Source organism: Tasmannia lanceolata, unplaced genomic scaffold, assembly GCF_043159265.1.
Source record: "Tasmannia lanceolata isolate RefF3 unplaced genomic scaffold, GAP_Taslan_0.1 ptg000018l, whole genome shotgun sequence".
Classification (NCBI taxonomy): Eukaryota; Viridiplantae; Streptophyta; class Magnoliopsida; order Canellales; family Winteraceae; genus Tasmannia; species Tasmannia lanceolata.
The window spans coordinates 57,852,694-57,870,678 of NW_027518695.1; the positions used below are offsets into that span (position 1 = coordinate 57,852,694).

General features: G+C 39.8%; 1 protein-coding gene across 1 annotated transcript; it reads left to right on the forward strand.

Moving 5' to 3' along the window:
• Positions 1-6,451: 6,451 nt before the first annotated feature.
• LOC143850523 (uncharacterized) lies at positions 6,452-9,667 on the forward strand. The gene is made up of 5 exons (XM_077359765.1): positions 6,452-7,144; positions 7,198-7,514; positions 7,633-7,847; positions 7,890-8,353; positions 9,305-9,667. Exons 1-5 carry the CDS (start codon positions 6,452-6,454, stop codon positions 9,665-9,667), a joined length of 2,052 nt encoding a protein of 683 aa, XP_077215880.1.
• Positions 9,668-17,985: the final 8,318 nt, after the last annotated feature.

The window sequence follows — 17,985 nt, forward strand, 5'->3', positions numbered from 1 at the left end:
CACATTTGTCTTAAACAAAATCTTTGCAAATTATTTCTTTCAGATAGTAAAGAAAATAATATGAAAGATAACAAGGGGGTGAAGGCAACGGAGAAAGATATGTGGTTGTATAAGAATGCCATCTGGAAACATGTACCCCAACTGTAAGAACGGTGTGTTTGCCACAATTGTTTTATTTTTTCTCTAAATATACACTCAACTCCTATTGTTAAAGCATCAATTTCTTTAATGTTAATCTTTATTTGTTAGTTTCAAGAATTTGTTGCTCAAAATAAATGGATGTTAAGAAAGCTTGTATTCATGGAAAGTTCAAAAGCATAAATGTAGTTCAAAACCTTTTAGTATGAGAGGTGAGACTACAAACTACATCTACATCTCTACTATGACAGGTGAGAATACAAATTTGTCAACTGACTACAAACTACATCTCTACTTCGTACTCACACCGAAGACAAATCATGAAAAAGGAACTGAGACCAGGTAGGGTTTACTGTTTTCCAGGTTTCATACGTGCTTCACCTTCGTCGAGATCGCCGGAGAGATTGCCTACGGCTCTGTTTGGTTGTCAAAAATCAGGCATCTCATTAGAATTTCGTGGGAATTTTAGATGCCGGCACGTCGTTTGGTTGTGTTTTTCAAACCCGATGGTCAAAACACCCACAACAATGTCGGGACACGGTCGGCCCACGTGGCTCTCCAATGAGAACCGAATGGGAAACCCCCAAAACCGAGTTTCTATATTAGAATTTCAACAGCAATGGCCTTCTCAAACGACGGATGAGGCTTCACGCACTGCTTCGTCGTATATCTTCCGCTAAATTCTTGTAACCAAATGGCATTTGGGAATTTAGTTCCAACAAAATCCTAGTAAGCATCCCTACAACCAAACGTTACTTCAAAACGCCACCCCCATAAGGTCCTTTCATTGCCATTCTGCACAAATCCCCTTTCACTTCCCCTTCCCGCCGAGATTCACGAACCAAACAGACCCGTAGAGATCGCCGGAGAAGGGGACAGAAAAAAAAAAAAACACAGACGGGAGGAGAGAAGAGGGAAGAGAGAAGAGGGAAGAGAAAGAGAGGGAAACTGAAATGCTTTTTTATTCTTAAAAGTCATATCACCTATTTCTGCCACAAGGGCATTCTCGTCATTGAAAATTTTGAAAAGCAAATTTTGATCCCCTTCTGTCATTTTCAGCATACACTTGACCCCTCTGATATTATTTCTTTTATTTGTCCCCCCTCTGTCAAATTTTCTTCCTTTTAAGGGAGTAAGCACTAAGAAAAATGAACGAATGAGATAATTCCTTTCTTTCCTATCTATCTCTCTCTTCCTCTTTCTCTCACCCTGTTTTCTACTCTTCTTCTTCTTATTTCCTCTGAACTCAGATCTCAGATCTGCCATTACCGATTATCAGACCTGTAACATTGGTGCTTCCATTGAGTCTTCTATCACCAAAGATGGCGGAATATACCCATGCACAAGCAAAAGTCAATGAGCAATTCAAGCTCTACCAGCAGCAAATCAATGAATTACGTCTCACTCAATCACAACAACACGAAGAACTCGTCTCCATGATCAAGCAGTTGCAGGCTCGTCCCCAACCTTCATACCTACAACGAACTACAAGTGAAGATAACTCTGTTAGTAGTTCTGAAGAAGCTATTGTTTCAATTTCCCCAAACTCCAGTCAATTTATATGGATGGATATACCGAAGTTTGATGGAACTGATCTAGTGGGCCGGACATTCAAAGTCGAACAATTCTTCAATTACTATAGTATTCCCGAAGATCAGCATTTGATGATCAGTTCGTTCCATTTCAATGGCCCTGCTCTGTCATGGTTTCAATGGGCAAAATCAAACAATCTGATCAATTCCTGGAAAGGATTATTGGAAGCAATCCAATTGAGATTCGGCCCTTCTCTTTACGAAAATCACAAAGGAGCTTTAGCAAAGCGACATCAGATCTCTTCTGTCGAAGATTATCAATCTCGTTTTGAAGATTTATCCAACAAGGTCAGTGGACTGCTGGAATCCTTTCTCGTTAGTTTTTTCATTTCCGGCCTGCAACCAGATCTGAAATGTGAATTAATGGTTTTACAACCTACTTCCTTGATACAAGCTATGTCGTTAGCGCGTTTCTACGAGCAAAAGTATATCGATATGAAGAATTCTAGGATTCCTTGGCAGAAACCAGTGGGAGGCCCAGGGTTATTACCCACTCCCCCTGTCTCATCGCTCAAATCAATCTCAGTGCGAACCAAGCCATTGACAAGGATGAAATGAAAACTAAAAGAGAAAAAGTTATCTGTTATTTTTGCGATGAAAAATACAGTCCGGGGCATGATTATCATAAGCGTCTATATCATTTGGAAGCTATTGATGAGGAACCAGATTGGGGCATGGAGGATGATAATGACGATATTTTAAAGGGCACTACTACTGAAAATGTGGGGGACAAACCAGTGGAAATCAGTTTCCACGCCCTCGTTGGCCAACAAAATCAAAGTACTATACGTCTCACAGGGGTAAGCACTAACCATTCCCTCCATGTTTTGATAGATAGTGGTTCAACTCACAATTTTGTGAAGGAACAAGTTGCAAAAACAATGAAATATATCAAACAGGTGTTTGATATATTAGTTTGTAGCCCCACATTGGAGGATCACATTCGTCACTTACGCTCTGTTCTGGAATGTTTAGTATCTAACAAACTGTTTGCCAAATTGTCTAAATGTCAATTTTGTCAAACTGAGATTGATTATTTAGGACATTTGGTGTCTGGCCTTGGCGTACAACCTGATCCTGCTAAAGTTCAAGGTATGCAAGATTGGCCACAACCCTCCTCTTTGAAACACTCGCGCGGTTTCCTCGGCCTGACGGGATACTACTGTCGATTTGTTCGTCATTATGCGACTGTAGCTGCCCCTCTCACAGACCTCTTAAAAAAGAACGATTTTCAGTGGAATTCTGAAGCTCAAACGGCATTTGATCATTTAAAGAAGTTAATGACACAATTACCTATGTTGGCATTGCCAGATTTCTCAAAAGACTTTGTCTTGGAAACTGACGCATCTAGCATTGCCATTGGAGCTGTATTAATGCAGGAAAAACATCCCATTGCTTATTCTAGCAAAAAAATGACACCGACAATGGCAATAGCATCAGCGTATGTCAAGGAACTCTTTGCCATTACAGAAGCTGTCAAGAAATGGAGGCAATACTTGCTGGGTAGGAGGTTTGTGATATACACCGATCATCGTAGCCTTAAAAATCTGATGGCCCAGGTTATTCAAACACCTGAACAGCAGCAATATCTCTGCAAATTACTTGGTTATGATTACTCCATTATGTACAAGGCTAAGAAAGAAAACCAAGTCACTGATTCCCTATCCAGAGTCGAAGAAGCATTGCCACATTCAGCTCCAATATCATCTCCCCAATTACAAATGGCAGTGTATCAACCAGTACTTGATATTTCAGGCCAACTCCAGGTAGAGAACATGACTGACCCCGAGCTAATTGCAAAACATGAGGAAATTTCAATGGGACTCGCTTCTCCGGGATTCTCTGTCCAAAATGGTCTCATCTATCATAATCGTCGCCTGTTTCTTAGCTCCCAGTCTACTCTACAGCACCAAATCATATATGAATCACACAATACTCCTTCTGCAGGGCATACCGGAGTACTAAGAACAATGCTACGAGTCTCTGCCAGTTTCTTTTGGCTGACGATGCGCTCTGTTGTCAAGCAATTCATTCAGCAATGCCTTGTGTGTCAACAAACAAAGTATGCCACTTCACCTCCTATGGGACTCCTACAACCACTTTCAATACCCCAGCAAGTTTGGGAACATGACACTATGGATTTTATTACAGGGTTACCTTTGTCTAATGGATCCACTACCATATTCGTTCTCATCGTTCGATTATCAAAGTGTGCTCACTTTGGCACGTTACCCTCAACATACAATGCGGTCAGGGTCGCTAAATTGTTCACAGATATGGTTGTGAAACTCCATGGCATACCAAAAACCATAGTATCAGATAGAGATCCCATTTTCATTAGCAAGTTTTGGTCGGAACTTTGGAGACTAAGTGGCACTTCCTTGAAAATGTCCTCAGCCTACCATCCTCAAACAGATGGTCAATCCGAGGTGCTGAACAAATGTCTTGAACAATATCTACCAGCTTTTTCTCAAGACGAACTGAAACAGTGGAATACGTTCTTAATCTGGGCAGAGTATTCCTACAACACCTCATTTCATACTGCAATTAGGATGACCCCATTTGAGGCACTCTACGGAAGAAAACCTCCAGTAATACCATCGTATATTCCAAGATCTTCCTCCATTGAAGCAGCGGATGCCGACCTTCAACAGCGTGACCAGATTTTAATCCGCCTCAAGTACAATTTACCGCAATCTCAAGCAAGAATGGAATGTCTAGCGGATCAGAACTGTCTTGACAAGCAATTGGAGGTGGGTAGTTGGGTCTTGTTGAAGCTCCAACCATACAGACAACATTCACTGGTTCGTCGTACTTCCCAAAAGCTTAGTAAAAGATACTATGGGCCATATGAAATTGAAGCTAAATTCGGGCAGGTTGCTTATAAATTGAAGTTGCCTGAAGGAAGTCAGATTCACCCTGTGTTTCATATATCATTGATTAAACCATATTATGGACCTCAACCCCAAGCTGTGTGTCAGTTACCCACTTTGAGAATTAACAATCAACCACTCATCTCTCCGCTAGCAATTCTGGGTAATAGAACTATCCTAAGCAATGACAAACCAATTCAAGAAGTCTTAGTACAGTGGCACGGATTATTGCCAGAAGACACATCTTGGAGAATCTACATGAGCTGCAATTGGAGTTTCTGCATTTGAACCTTGAGGACAAGGTTATTCTTCATGGGGTGGCCAATGATAGATCCTTAGATCAAGGGCTGACAAGTGAACCAGAATCAAATCAGGGAATAGAAGAAATGAATGGGGATCAAGTAGTTATCCGTGGAAGAAGGGCCCAGCGCAAACTGATCCACCTTTGAATCATGAACCAGAGTCAGCTGTTCAGGGAAGCAACATACCAATGAGAGTCAAGCCTCAAAGTGATAGGGGTCAACCCAAATGGATGTCAGACTATATAATCAAAAAGTAGAACAGTCACTATCAAGGAGGTTAATACAGTTGTAAAGTAGTTAGAACTATAGTTAGTTGGTAATCATGATGAAGGCTGTGGTTAGTTAACAGTTGTAACAGACTCAGCTATAGCATAAATGTACTGAACTCTTTGAAGAGGTTATGAAATGACATAATCAATTTCTTTTCTCTATCTTTCTCCTTCTTCATTCTTCTCTTATTCTCTCTTTAGAACTGGAATTACTGCAATTCAAAGAACAAGAAGTATCATTTGGTGCTTTCATTGTTCTCTTTCCATGGCGGACGGTACACGAGCTCGCCAAACCTCTTAGTCGGATGCTGCAATAGATAAGCTAAATGCTCAATTGACAATCTTGCAGAGGCAAATGCGTGAAGATTTCATGGCTATCCTCCTTCCAATGCAACAAAAATTGGACAAATTGTCTTCTGAAACTGAAAACAGCAAAACCCAAAACAATTAATTCAATTCCAATTCATTCTCAAATCAAGATGAGTCAAATCCTTCTGTTCTTCCTCACCCTCTTCAGAAACACATAAAGCTTGATTTTCCGAAGTTTAGCGGCGGCGATCCCTCTGCTTGGCTCTTCAAAGCTGCCCAATTCGTCTCTTTCCATCGAACTCCAGAGAATCAGAAACTTCCATTGGTTTCTTTTCACATGGAAGGTTCAGCTTCTAGTTGGTTTCAGTGGATGTCAAATAGCAATCAACTGCGATCTTGGCAAGAATTCATGACTGCAATTAAATATCGTTTTGGTCCTTCTCCTGATGCCGATCCACAAGGTGCGTTAGTCAAATTACTTCAAACAGGCTCTGTTCTTGATTATCAAACTGAATTTGAAGACTTGTCAAATAAAGTCTGGTCTTTCTGATAATTTTTTGAAAAGTTGTTTTACTTCGGGTCTTAAAACCTGAGATTCGGCAAGAAGTGATTGCCAATCAGCCAATTGGATTGCATCAGGCTATCGGTCTTGCCCGATTGCAGGAGGATAATATTGCAGAAATCCGTACGGTTAGTAGGCAATGGAATGCCAAACTCAGTACTCAACCTTCTCTGTTAGGACCGACTCCTCATTTTGTTACTCAGAAATCCCCACAGAATTCGTCTACCAATTTCACCACTTGAACTTTACCAACATCAAAAACTTCTTCTTCTTCTTCTACCAATTCAGTTCCTGCAAAAATCCCATCAAGAAACTTTCCTATGCTGAAATGCAACAGAAACGAGGAAAGGGACTCTGTTTTAATTGCGAGGAGTGATTTCATCCTGGAGACAGGTGCAAGAATCAAATGTCGCATTTGTTGTTAGAAAGTGACAATGATGTGGAAGACGTGTTTCATTTGGGCGAGTCAGAAATACCTTCAGAATCTCTTGAAGGGTTGACAGACCCTACCATAAGTTTCTATGCTTTCATGGGTCTGAATGTGTCACAAACACTACGGTTCGAAGGCATTATTGAAAACCATATCCTTCAAGTGTTGGTGGATGGAGGTAGTACCCACAATTTTATACGAGAAAGGGTAGCAAAATTCTTGGGCTTACCCATTACTCATTCTCCTCATTTTAAAGTTCAAGTAGGTAATGGACAATTTTTAACGTGTCAGGGAATGTGCTCTAACATTCGAATTGGTATCGAGAACCATTCCTTGATTACAAATTTATTCATCATTTCATTACAAGGGGTTGATATTATTCTGGGTGTTCAGCGGTTGCAACAATTGGGGCCGGTTACCACTGATTATAATGCATTGACCATGGCTTTTGTATGGCAAGGGATTCCAGTTCAATTCCAAGGACTTCGAGATCATCAATCAAATTTTATTTCCCCAAATCAGTTACATAAATTAGCAGATAATAGTGGTTTATCCTCTTGCTTCATGTTACTTCCTTCCACAACAAGTACAACTACTCCTCAATTGGACAACAACCTCTATAACCAAGTGGATTCGACCTTACAACCTATTCTGCAACAATTTACAGAGGTATTTGCTGAACCATCTGTTTTACCTCCTTCCCGAGATATCCACATTTTCAGAAATCTGAAATTGAAAAGTTAGTTCAGGAAATGCTTGATTCAGGGGTTATCCAACCCAGTACCAGCCCATTTAGTTCCCCTGTTTTGTTGGTAAAAAAACGAGATGCTAGCTGGAGGTTTTGTGTGGATTATAGAGGCTTGAATGCTATCACCATTAAGGACAAGTTTCCCATACCAACTGTTGATGAATTGCTAGACGAATTACATGGAGCTACGATGTTTTCCAAACTGGAGCATGTTATCACCAAATCCGAATGGCTCCACCTGATATCCATAAAACTGCCTTTTGAACACATGATGGGCATTTTGAATTTCTTGTTATGCGTTTCGGTTTAACAAATGCTCCATCAACCTTTCAGGCTACAATGAACCAAGTTTTTAAACCTTTTTTACGGAAATTTGTCATTATTTTTTTTATGACATTCTGGTTTTTAGTCAATCTATTGATGATCATGTCCTTCACCTCACTCATGTTCTACAGACCCTTAAAACTCATTCCTTATATGCTAAGTTTAGTAAGTGCATGTTTGGACAACATTCCATTGAGTATTTGGGACATGTGATTTCGAACAATGGGGTTCAACCTGATCACAGAAAGATCGATACTATGCTGACTTGGCCAGTACCTTCTACTCTCAAACAATTACGAGGTTTTTTGGGTTTAACAGGTTAATACAGGAAATTTGTCAAAGGCTATGCTACCATTGCAGCTCCTTTAACTGAATTACTTAAAAAAAATGGATTTTCATGGTGCAATGAGGCCCAACAAGATTTTGACAATCTGAAGAAAGCTATGACAAAGGATCAAAAGAGTTTGAGTGGACTCATGGATCAGGTAATTCCAACCCCTGAACAACAACATTACCTTACTAAACTTTTAGGTTATCACTATGAGATTACTTATAAACCAGGAAAGGAAAATTCTGCTGCTGATGCTGTGTCTCTATTGCCACTGGACGCTCCTGACTCATTACCAGTGCACTGTATGGCTATCTCAATTCCCCAATTTTACTTTTTGGATATTCTCCGAAAGGAATTGGAAGAGGATACTGAAGCTAAAACTGTCTTTGAGAAGTTACAACAGCGACCTGAGGATTCTCTTCATTGGTCCACTATGGAGGGGCTACTCTATTTTAAAGGGAAACTTTATTTACCTGTATAATTCTTCTCTCAAGGAAGGAATGATTCGTGAATTTCATTCCACACCCATTGGGGGCCATGCTGGTATTCACAGAACTTATATCTGTTTAGCCACGAATTTTTTTTGGAAATCTACGAGAGCAGATGTCCATAAATTTGTTCTTCACTGTGTGACATGCCAACAAGTTAAGAGTCCCAATGTCCCTTCTTATGGTCTTCTGCAACCTTTGAATATTCCCGAACAGGTTTGAGAAGATTTAAGCTTACGCATTTACCTACCTCAAATGGGTTTTCTGTCATTTTGGTGGTTGTAGACAGGTTTTCTAAAAGTGCACATTTTGGAGCCTTGCCCAACATTATAATGCGAGTAAGGTTGCCTCTTTGTTTATGGAAATGGTGTGTAAACATCATGGCATTCCCAGATCACCAGTCAGCGATAGGGATTCTGTCTTCTTAAGTAATTTTTGGAAAACTCTGTTTCAATTACAAGGCACGGAATTACGGATGAGTTCTGCATATCACCCACAAACAGACGGACAAACCGAAGTTGTAAATCGCTGTTTAGAACAGTATCTGAGGGCTTTTACATCTGACTACCCTACAAAATGATCTATTTTTTTGGGGTGGGCAGAGTATCATTATAATACGGCATTTCGCTCTTCACTGGGAAGGTCTCCGTTTGAAGTATTTGGAAGACTTCCCCCCAACATACCTGCTTATTGCAGAGGCAGTACCAAATTAAAAGTTTTGGATCAAGACTCGGAGACTAGAGATGAGTTATTACGTAATCTGAAAGAAAATCTTATTTCCACTCAAGCTCGAATGAAAGCTAAGGCTGATGCACATCGAACAGACTTGCATTTTAAGAGGGAGATTGGGTTTTACTAAGTTTCAACCATATAGACAGGTTACCGTGGGGCATAAGCCTAATCATAAACTTGGAATTTTTTTTTTTGGCCCATTTCAGATACTCAAGAAAGTTGGATTAGTCGCTTATAAACTCAAATTGCCTGAAGGTTCACAAATACATCCTGTTTTTCATATTTCGGTTTTAAAAGCATTTCATGGCAACCGTAGATCAGTAGAGGTCCCACTAGAATTGCCATTAATTAGCATTGATAATCGCCCAGTAATTGAACCTTTAGCTATTCTGAATGAGCGACGGATATTGTGCCAGGGAAAATGGGTTAAACAATGGCTGGTACAGTGGAAACAATTACCACTGGAAGAAACCTCATGGGAGGATGCTGATGAATTTCACCTTCTGTTTCTTGCACTTCACCTTGAGGACAAGTGGCTCTTAATGGGGGTGGCAATGATCCCCCTTTGAATCATGAACCAGAGTCAGCTGTTCAGGGAAGCAACATACCAATGAGAGTCAAGCCTCAAAGAGATAGGGGTCAACCCAAATGGATGTCAGACTATATAATCAAGAAGTAGAGCAGTCACTAACAAGGAAGTTAATACAGTTGTAAAGTAGTTAGAACTATAGTTAGTTGGTAATCACGACGAAGGCTGTGGTTAGTTAACAGTTGTAACAGACTCAGCTATAGCATAAATGTACTGAACTCTTTGAAGAGGTTATGAAATGACATAATCAATTTCTTTTCTCTATCTTTCTCCTTCTTCATTCTTCTCTTATTCTCTCTTTAGAACTCGAATTACTGCAATTCAAAGAACAAGAAGTATCACAAACCCATGTGGATGGGAGATTACGTAATGAACCAGATTAAGTGATAATAGAGTCATTAGTTGGTAGTTATCTGTCAAATGCAATTTCAATTGTAATTAGTTGTAAGAGGGAAGAATCTGTCAGTCAGTTGTACGGAGATCTGAATATTGTAACAACTTGGTAGTGACATATTCCTTTTAAGGGAGTAAGCACTAAGAAAAATGAACGAATGAGATAATTTCCTTTCTTTCCTATCTATCTCTCTCTCTTCCTCTTTCTCTCACCCTGTTTTCTACTCTTCATCTTCTTATTTCCTCTAAACTCAGATGTCAGATCTGCCATTACAGATTATCAGATCTGTAACAGTAGGCTCTCGTTTGGCCTTGACATCTTGCTAATTATTCCATCCTAATAAGAAATAAACGTTACTTTAAAGAGAAAACGGTTTCTACACACAAGTGTAGATAAGTTATTTACACACTAGCTTAAAATACAGTGGAGGGAATATTGTTTGGGGAGTGTCCTTGTATTAACCATTTGATTTCAGCATCCAAATCCTTCACCAAATATATTAAATTTTCTGTTCACGGAGAGGCTGACAAAATGAAAGGCTTAGATTTCATCACTAGGGTGATAAAACTGAATGGTCTAAATCATATTAATGTAACGTGGGCGGGGCCAAATTATGCTTCTCAGTTTCTCCTCTAAGGCTTCTCATGGAATATGAATTAGGGCATTTTCCAACGGGAAATGATATCACCACTACCATATTTTGATGATCGCACACCTCACTTTATTAAAAAGTACGGTATAGCCCACACCATAGGATGATCCAAACCGTCTGTTATATGGACCACAGCCTAAATAAGTTGTGCCCCAAAAATCATTTCCATAAGTTGATCCTAACCCTCCGATCTATAGAGGGACTATATATTAGAGGGTTGATCCTAACCCTCTATAGATCGGAGGGTTAGGATCAACCTATGGAAATGATTTTTGGGGCACAACCTATTTAGGCTATGGCCCATCTACTGGACAGTTTGGATTATCCTATGGTGCGGGCCTTACCGTATTTTTTAATAAAGTGAGGAGTGCGATCATCAAAATACCGTAGTAGTGATATCATTTCCCTTTCCAACCAATCCTCATTCTTCCACCATAAAAGTCAGGAAGACCAAAATCCTAACCCTAGTTATGGTTTTTCTAATTGAAATCAGTACTTTTTTATGGGTGCTTGGGATTACATAATTGGATTCACTTGTTTTGACAACTGATGCAAGAATATGGTGAGGTCGGTTGGATTGGAACTACATAACCGGTTTAGTTCACCCACTCTCTATCCACTCTTTTTCTACGACACTTCTGCTTAGGGTTCCTAAGATTTTGGTACACTCTCTATCCACTCTTTTTCTACGACACTTCTGCTTAGGGTTCCTAAGATTTTGGTAACGTTTTTTTTTCTTCGACACTTTTGCTTAGGGTTCCTAAGATTTTGGTAATATTGCTAGTCATTTGATATTTCCATCACATCATTCAAAAAGATTTTGATATTTCCACCCCGGACCTTGTCTTTGGAACCGTCCAATTCCTCAATTTTTAGAATTTTAAATCAGCTAAAGTTTATGAACAAAGGTAGAAGGTATCAAAATAAGGGGCGTTGATAAAAATTGAGAGGCATGAGTAGTTATATAGAATCTGGTGTATCAAAATGCATAATGCGGGTCATAATGCGGCCAAAGCAAATGCTAGTTGATTTGGCACGACATAGTTGAGTACTTAGTTGACGCAGTTGAGTTTTCCGGTGAGTCATAACTCGTGAGAATCAAAGGATTTTTTATTGGCGTTGTAGGAAAAAATGCAGACTTGGACAAGAACACGGGCAAGATAAAAGAGAGTCAACTCGGGGTATCCATTATAATGTGGAGGAGTTTTGAAATTGAGAAGCAAACTATTAAGTGAGAATTCAGAATAGTATTAGGATAAGGATTACCTTTGAAAATTAAAAATGGAAACTAATACCCGCACTCCCTTGTTTTGACATGGCATTCCTTTATCAAGCACTATTCTTATTGGCTGTTAATATGTGTTGTGAATTGGAACTGCCTTTAATAGCAAGTTAGGAAATAGGAGATTTTATATGGTGAGGGCCCGTGAAGTCCATTATTATTCAAAATGTACAGCAGAATCTACTTCATAGGATGATCTAAACCATTCACTTGTTGGGCCACAATGTCAATTTAGATCATCTCCATTGGATGACCCTAACCCTCCCATCTAAAAATGTTTCTATAATGTACAGTCTTTCTATAGACCGAAGGGTTCGGGTCATCCAATCGAGATGATCTATGAGCTGCAGCGTATTTATATTGGGGCCCAACAAATGAACGGTTTAGATCATCCTATGAAGTGGGACTCACTGTACAATTGAAGAAATAAAGGATTTCACGTGCACACAACATATAAATACTCTAGAAAATAGACCCGACGGATAGTCGTTGTCATGATCAATGGTAAAAATAGTTTTTTGGGTCCAAGATGGGATTTATTATTGTTGATAATTTGCATTCAAGGCCAAGCCAACGGTTAGGATTACTTGATGAATTCAAGCAACGGACATCTTCACTGTAGAGAAGGTGGGACGTGTCACTAGGGTAGCCCGTATTTTTTATTTATCATATATGTTACACCCAATTTCACGGGAAAAAAGTTAAATTAAGTCATAACCTTCTCATCTAATTGATTTTGCTATCAGATTACAGATTTTGATGATCAAGGTTAATGGATTACACCAATCTCCATTCGATTTAAACCAAAAGCGGATTAAACATTTTTCAAATAATTCAGAAGTACATACACAGAGGATTTATGTATAATCTATTAGAAAGTATAGGTATGAGATTTTATAGGGCCATATTAATCTCCCGTTAGGATCTCCCTCTACATATCGGATGGTTAGGATCATAGAGATGATTCCCTAGGTACAACGTATTTATGTTGTGGCCAACAAATGATGAAATGAATGGTTTGGTTTGGATCATACTATGAAGTGAGCCTTGTACTTTTTGAAAAATACTAGACTTCATGCCTATACACTACTAAAAAACATTGTTATTGGGTTCAAAGGATATTACAAATCCCAGAAAGGTCTCAGAAGACACTTAATAAGGAAAAGGCAAGTTGAGTTTGTGTAATTAACAAAACATTGTAGTGCCGATATCATTAGCCATTCTATTCTCTTTTGAAAGGTTATAAATAGCATTAGATTCATTCAATTGCTAGTAAGCTTCTTTCCTTTCTTCTCCCTTCATCTCTCAATCCTCCTTTAATTTCTTTATCTCTTTCTTATTCTTTTTCTTTTTTTGTGGATTATGCAGAAACAGGGGAGTGACAGAGATTGGTAGAAAATAGATTCAAATTTGATTAATCTAAAAAACCCAGAACAATCCAAAGACTTTTGAAGAAGGTAAGCTTATTTTGATGCAAAAATAATCGATTCTATTTGATGGGTTTCTATCTTTGAAGTGACAAAAACTGAATCATTTAGGCTGAAACAGGGAAAACCCAGAAAAACTCAGAAACAGAATAAAAAATTATTTCAATTTCAGATGATACCTCGCCACGGAGCGTTTTAGAAATACCAATTTTGGGTGTTGATTCTGATAACAGTAGTAGTAACAGAAGCAATTTTTTGGGGGATAAATCATTGGTTGTCAACGAATCTTTGAATTTGGAGCCTTGTGGTTTGCAATGGAAGAATCTGATTAGTGTTTTTAAGAAGAAATCTATGAGAACGAGAAGGAATTTAAACAGAAAATTGGAAGGAAGTGAGTTTGGTGAGGTCGTCTTGGAGGAGTTTTGATTATGAGGAGCTTGCTGTTGCTACTGATAATTTCAGCTCTGGTAAGTGAAATTTTGTAGCTTTCTCTGCTTCTCTGTTCTTTGTTCTTTCCATCGTTTTCCCTTCTTTCCAAAAAAAAAATAAAAAATCAAACAATTTAGGGGGTGGAGGTACAAAAACTAGTGGGACGGTTAGGGCTCTTCTTTTAGAGTGAAGTTATCATAATGCCCTTAAATTATTGGAAATTATCTAAACCTTCCAACTCAAACGCTAATCATAAGGAGAGATGGATTAAGGACACAAAAGTAAGCTAAATTAGTAAAGACTAAAGAGGCAGACTTAGATTAATAATAGCTAATAAACTTTATGATTTATGTGGCCATCATTGTGCACACTTAGTTCAAACTTAGTTGTATGATTGAGCGATCACATATAGTGGTTTCTAATATGGATGTGCCGGGATACAAAAATCACATTAATTGAATGGCTAGGATTTCGTACTCGGCGAGTTTGTTGTATTATTGTAACATAAAGGGTGCAACTTCTGCAGGGCTCAGACTCAATGGATTTAACCTTTATTTGGCTAGGGTTGGATTTGCATTTGCCCAGATTGTGTTGTGTTAGGGTTGGGAAAAGCCAACCCAATTTAATTTCAGGTCGGGCTAGGGTTGGGGCCTTAGGCAACCCTACTTGCCCAAACCCGTCTCCTTATGCCCTGTTCCGATTGTGGATCCAATACCAAATATTGGACTCAAATTTCCAATAATTGGCTTTGGACTCACAATCGGTCATCATAATCTTAAATGAACGGGGCCTTGATTTGGAATATCAAGTTAGACGGGTTAGGGTAAGGTTGAGAGATTTAAAGGCGGCTTTGACCCTCCTCGACCTAAGGCTAAGTTTAGGTTGTTTTAGGGTTGAGCACTTTGAACCCGATCCAATTTACGGCCCTTTGTTCCTCAAACTTTTTTGAGGTCATTTCGGAAGAAGATTAAAGTAGATGGGCCATGTAAATGACCTTCAAATAGGCATTGAGAAAGGAAAAACGAGACCAATACTGACCTATATTCGTTAATTGGATTGTTAGGATTGTCTAATCAATATGTTTTGGCAGTGATAAATTCAACCTCTCTAAGGATGAATTCACCATGTATTTTTCAAAATGGACTGTACAGCGGTACAGCCCACAACATAGGATGATCCAAACTGACAATTTCATGGGCCACAATGTAAATAGCTGTGCCCCAAAAATCATTTCCATAGGATGATTCTAACCCTCTGATCTAAAGAGGGAATCACATTATGGAAACTTCTATAGATCGGTTAGTTGGGATCATCTGATGGAAATGATTTTTGGGGCACAACCTGTTTATGTTGCGGCCCATCAAATGGGCGGTTTGGATCATCCTATGGTGTGGGCTGTACAGTTCATTTTGAAAAATATGGGGTGAATTCATCCTAGAAGGGGGTGACTTTATGACTGCCCTTTTAATATTACGGTTAACATCAACAGCTTTACATTCCTCGGGTTTTTTGTTATTTCAATGAAGTTCTGGGGTAATTTTGGAGAAGATAATATTAATGTAGTGGGCCGACAATTGTGGACCCCTCCAGAAAATCGTGTTCACCTATCAAAGTTAGCGGCTCAAACGCCGTGAATCGCGGACTGCAAGAAGTTAGTTGGAAGATGGCATTTTACAGTTACTTTGTACACACTGTTCGAACACCATGGATATTGTGATCAATGGTGGTCAGAGTAGGGGTGCAATTCGGGGCGGGTTCAACCCGAAAAAAAAAAAAAAAAAAAAAGTTGGGTCGGGGTCGGGGTCGGGTTGAGTTTTCCAACCCAGGTTGAGCTCGGGTCGGGTTCAGGTTGAGGGTTTTGGCAACCCGATCTGAGTTCAGCCGACATTTTTTATGATTTTTTTTTCTAAGCTTAAATATTCGGGTTCGGCTGAACTCGGGTTGGGTTGAACTCTGGTCGGGTCGGGTTTGGGTTCGGGTTGGAGAAAAGGGTTCCTCGGGTTGGGTTGAACCTTGTCGGGTAGGAAATTAGGTCGGGTCGGGTTCAAGTTGGAAAAAAGGATTCTTGGGCTCGGGTCGGGTCGGGTTGGCCTCAGCCAGACGCAACCCGACCCGTGTTGCACCCTTAGGTCAGAGAAACAGAATTTTCTTATGTCCTTTTCGACAGGAACCTTATAGTTTGGAGGATTTTGTGAGAACTACGAGAAATTCTGAAATTTTTCTTCATGCATTCCCATTGGTGGATGTGGTGGGACCCATCTCTTGGGTTTAGATGTACTCTTATGGAGTACTTAAAGATTGAGGAAAAACCTTACCCATCGTGGGCAGTGGTGTTTTGTATTTAATAATATAGTAAACCCAATAGGGTGATTACAAATGGAATTTACAGATTAATTACCACAGATAATTAAGTATAACATACTTATCCTTTCCAACTATTATTGGTTAAGGATGGGTGATGTGTATACGGATAACCCTCACAGGAGTGGTGAATCCAGAGAATCCTCACAAGAGTGGTATCTTATCATCTCTTATCATCCCCCGCGAGGTTATCGGGACCTCTAGAAGCGGGCACGAGAAGCTTGGAACGTAGCCAATGAAAACGTTGATTTGGCAGTCCCTTAGTGAATATGTCGGCCAATTGGTGCTCTGTAGGAGTATAACGAACAATGAGAGAGCCATTAGTAACACGATCACGTACGAAATGATAGTCAATGTCGATGTGCTTTGTCCGAGTGTGAAGTATTGGATTGACAGTGAGATGTGTGGCACTGATATTATCACAAAGAAGTAAGGAAGGTGACAAAGGTGGCACTCCAAGATCACGTAGGAGATATTTCAACCAAGTATTTCAGCCGAACAAACTGCAAGAGCAGGGTATTCAGCCTCTGTACTTGAGCGAGAAACCATTGGTTGTTTCTTGGAGCACCAAGATACCAAATGTGGACCAAGAAATATACAACAATCAGTCGTGGATCGGCGATCATCTGGATTACCTGCCCAATCGGTATCAGAGTTTGCTCGTATACGAAGATCGGAAGAACGAGGAAGGCATATCCCATAGCCAAGTGTTCCTTTTAAGTAACGAAGAATTCGCTTAACTGCTATCATGTGAGTGGTGGTAGGTGCTTGCATAAATTGACAGGCTTGATTTACAACATAGGTAATATCAGGCCTTGTAAGAGTTAGATATTGTAGTGCCCCAACAATACTACGATAAAGTGTAACTTCAGAAATAGAAGTACCATCATGAGCTGAAAGCTTGGAACCAGAAGAGACAGGTGTGGAGATAGGCTTTGAACCAAGCATGGATGCACGATTAAGAAGATCAAGTGTGTACTTGGTCTGAGTCATGATTAGTTGAGATGGAGAACGTTGAACCTCAACTCCAAGGAAGAAATGCAAAGGACAGAGATCCTTCATATCAAGGTGATGATGAAGGCATCTGAGAAAAGTTGATAAAAGAGCAGAGGACGAGCCGGTGACGATGATGTCATCCACATAGAGGAGAAGGATAATAATTCCATGAGATGAGTGATGCACAAACATAGAGCAATCAGCTTTACTTTGGGTAAATCCTTGTCCAAACAGTGCTATGGTAATGGTAAAGTGGTGAAACCAGGCTCGTGGGGCCTGTTTGAGGCCATATAAGGCTCGTTGAAGTCGACAGACATGATTAGGTCGAGATGGGTCGGTGAATCCAGGTGGTTGTTTCATATATACAACTTCATTAAGATATCCATGCAGGAACACATTTTTGACGTCCAATTGACGAATAGACCAACCGTGATTGACAGCCAATGCAAGGAAGGTGCGGATAGTAGTGGGCTTGACGACGGGACTAAAAGTTTCACTGTAGTCGACCCCAGCTTTCTGATTGAACCCTTTTGCAACAAGCCTGGCTTTATGGCGTTCAATGGACCCATCAGACCTACGCTTGAGACGAAAAACCCATTTGCATCCGACCACATTGTAGGATGGATGATTCGGTACAAGTGCCCATGTATTGTTCTTGCAGAGTGTCCAATTGACGAATAGACCAACCGTGATTGACAGCCAATGCAAGGAAGGTGCGGATAGTAGTGGGCTTGACGACGGGACTAAAATTTTCACT

Excerpts from the sequence above, each read along its gene's own strand:
- LOC143850523 (XM_077359765.1), top strand. The coding sequence starts at position 6,452 with ATGTCGCATTTGTTGTTAGAAAGTGACAATGATGTGGAAGACGTGTTT. Across the intron at positions 7,145-7,197 it reads TTCTGCAACAATTTACAGAG|AAATCTGAAATTGAAAAGTT; the intron begins GTATTTGCTGAA and ends CCACATTTTCAG. Across the intron at positions 7,515-7,632 it reads ATGGGCATTTTGAATTTCTT|TCAATCTATTGATGATCATG; the intron begins GTTATGCGTTTC and ends TCTGGTTTTTAG.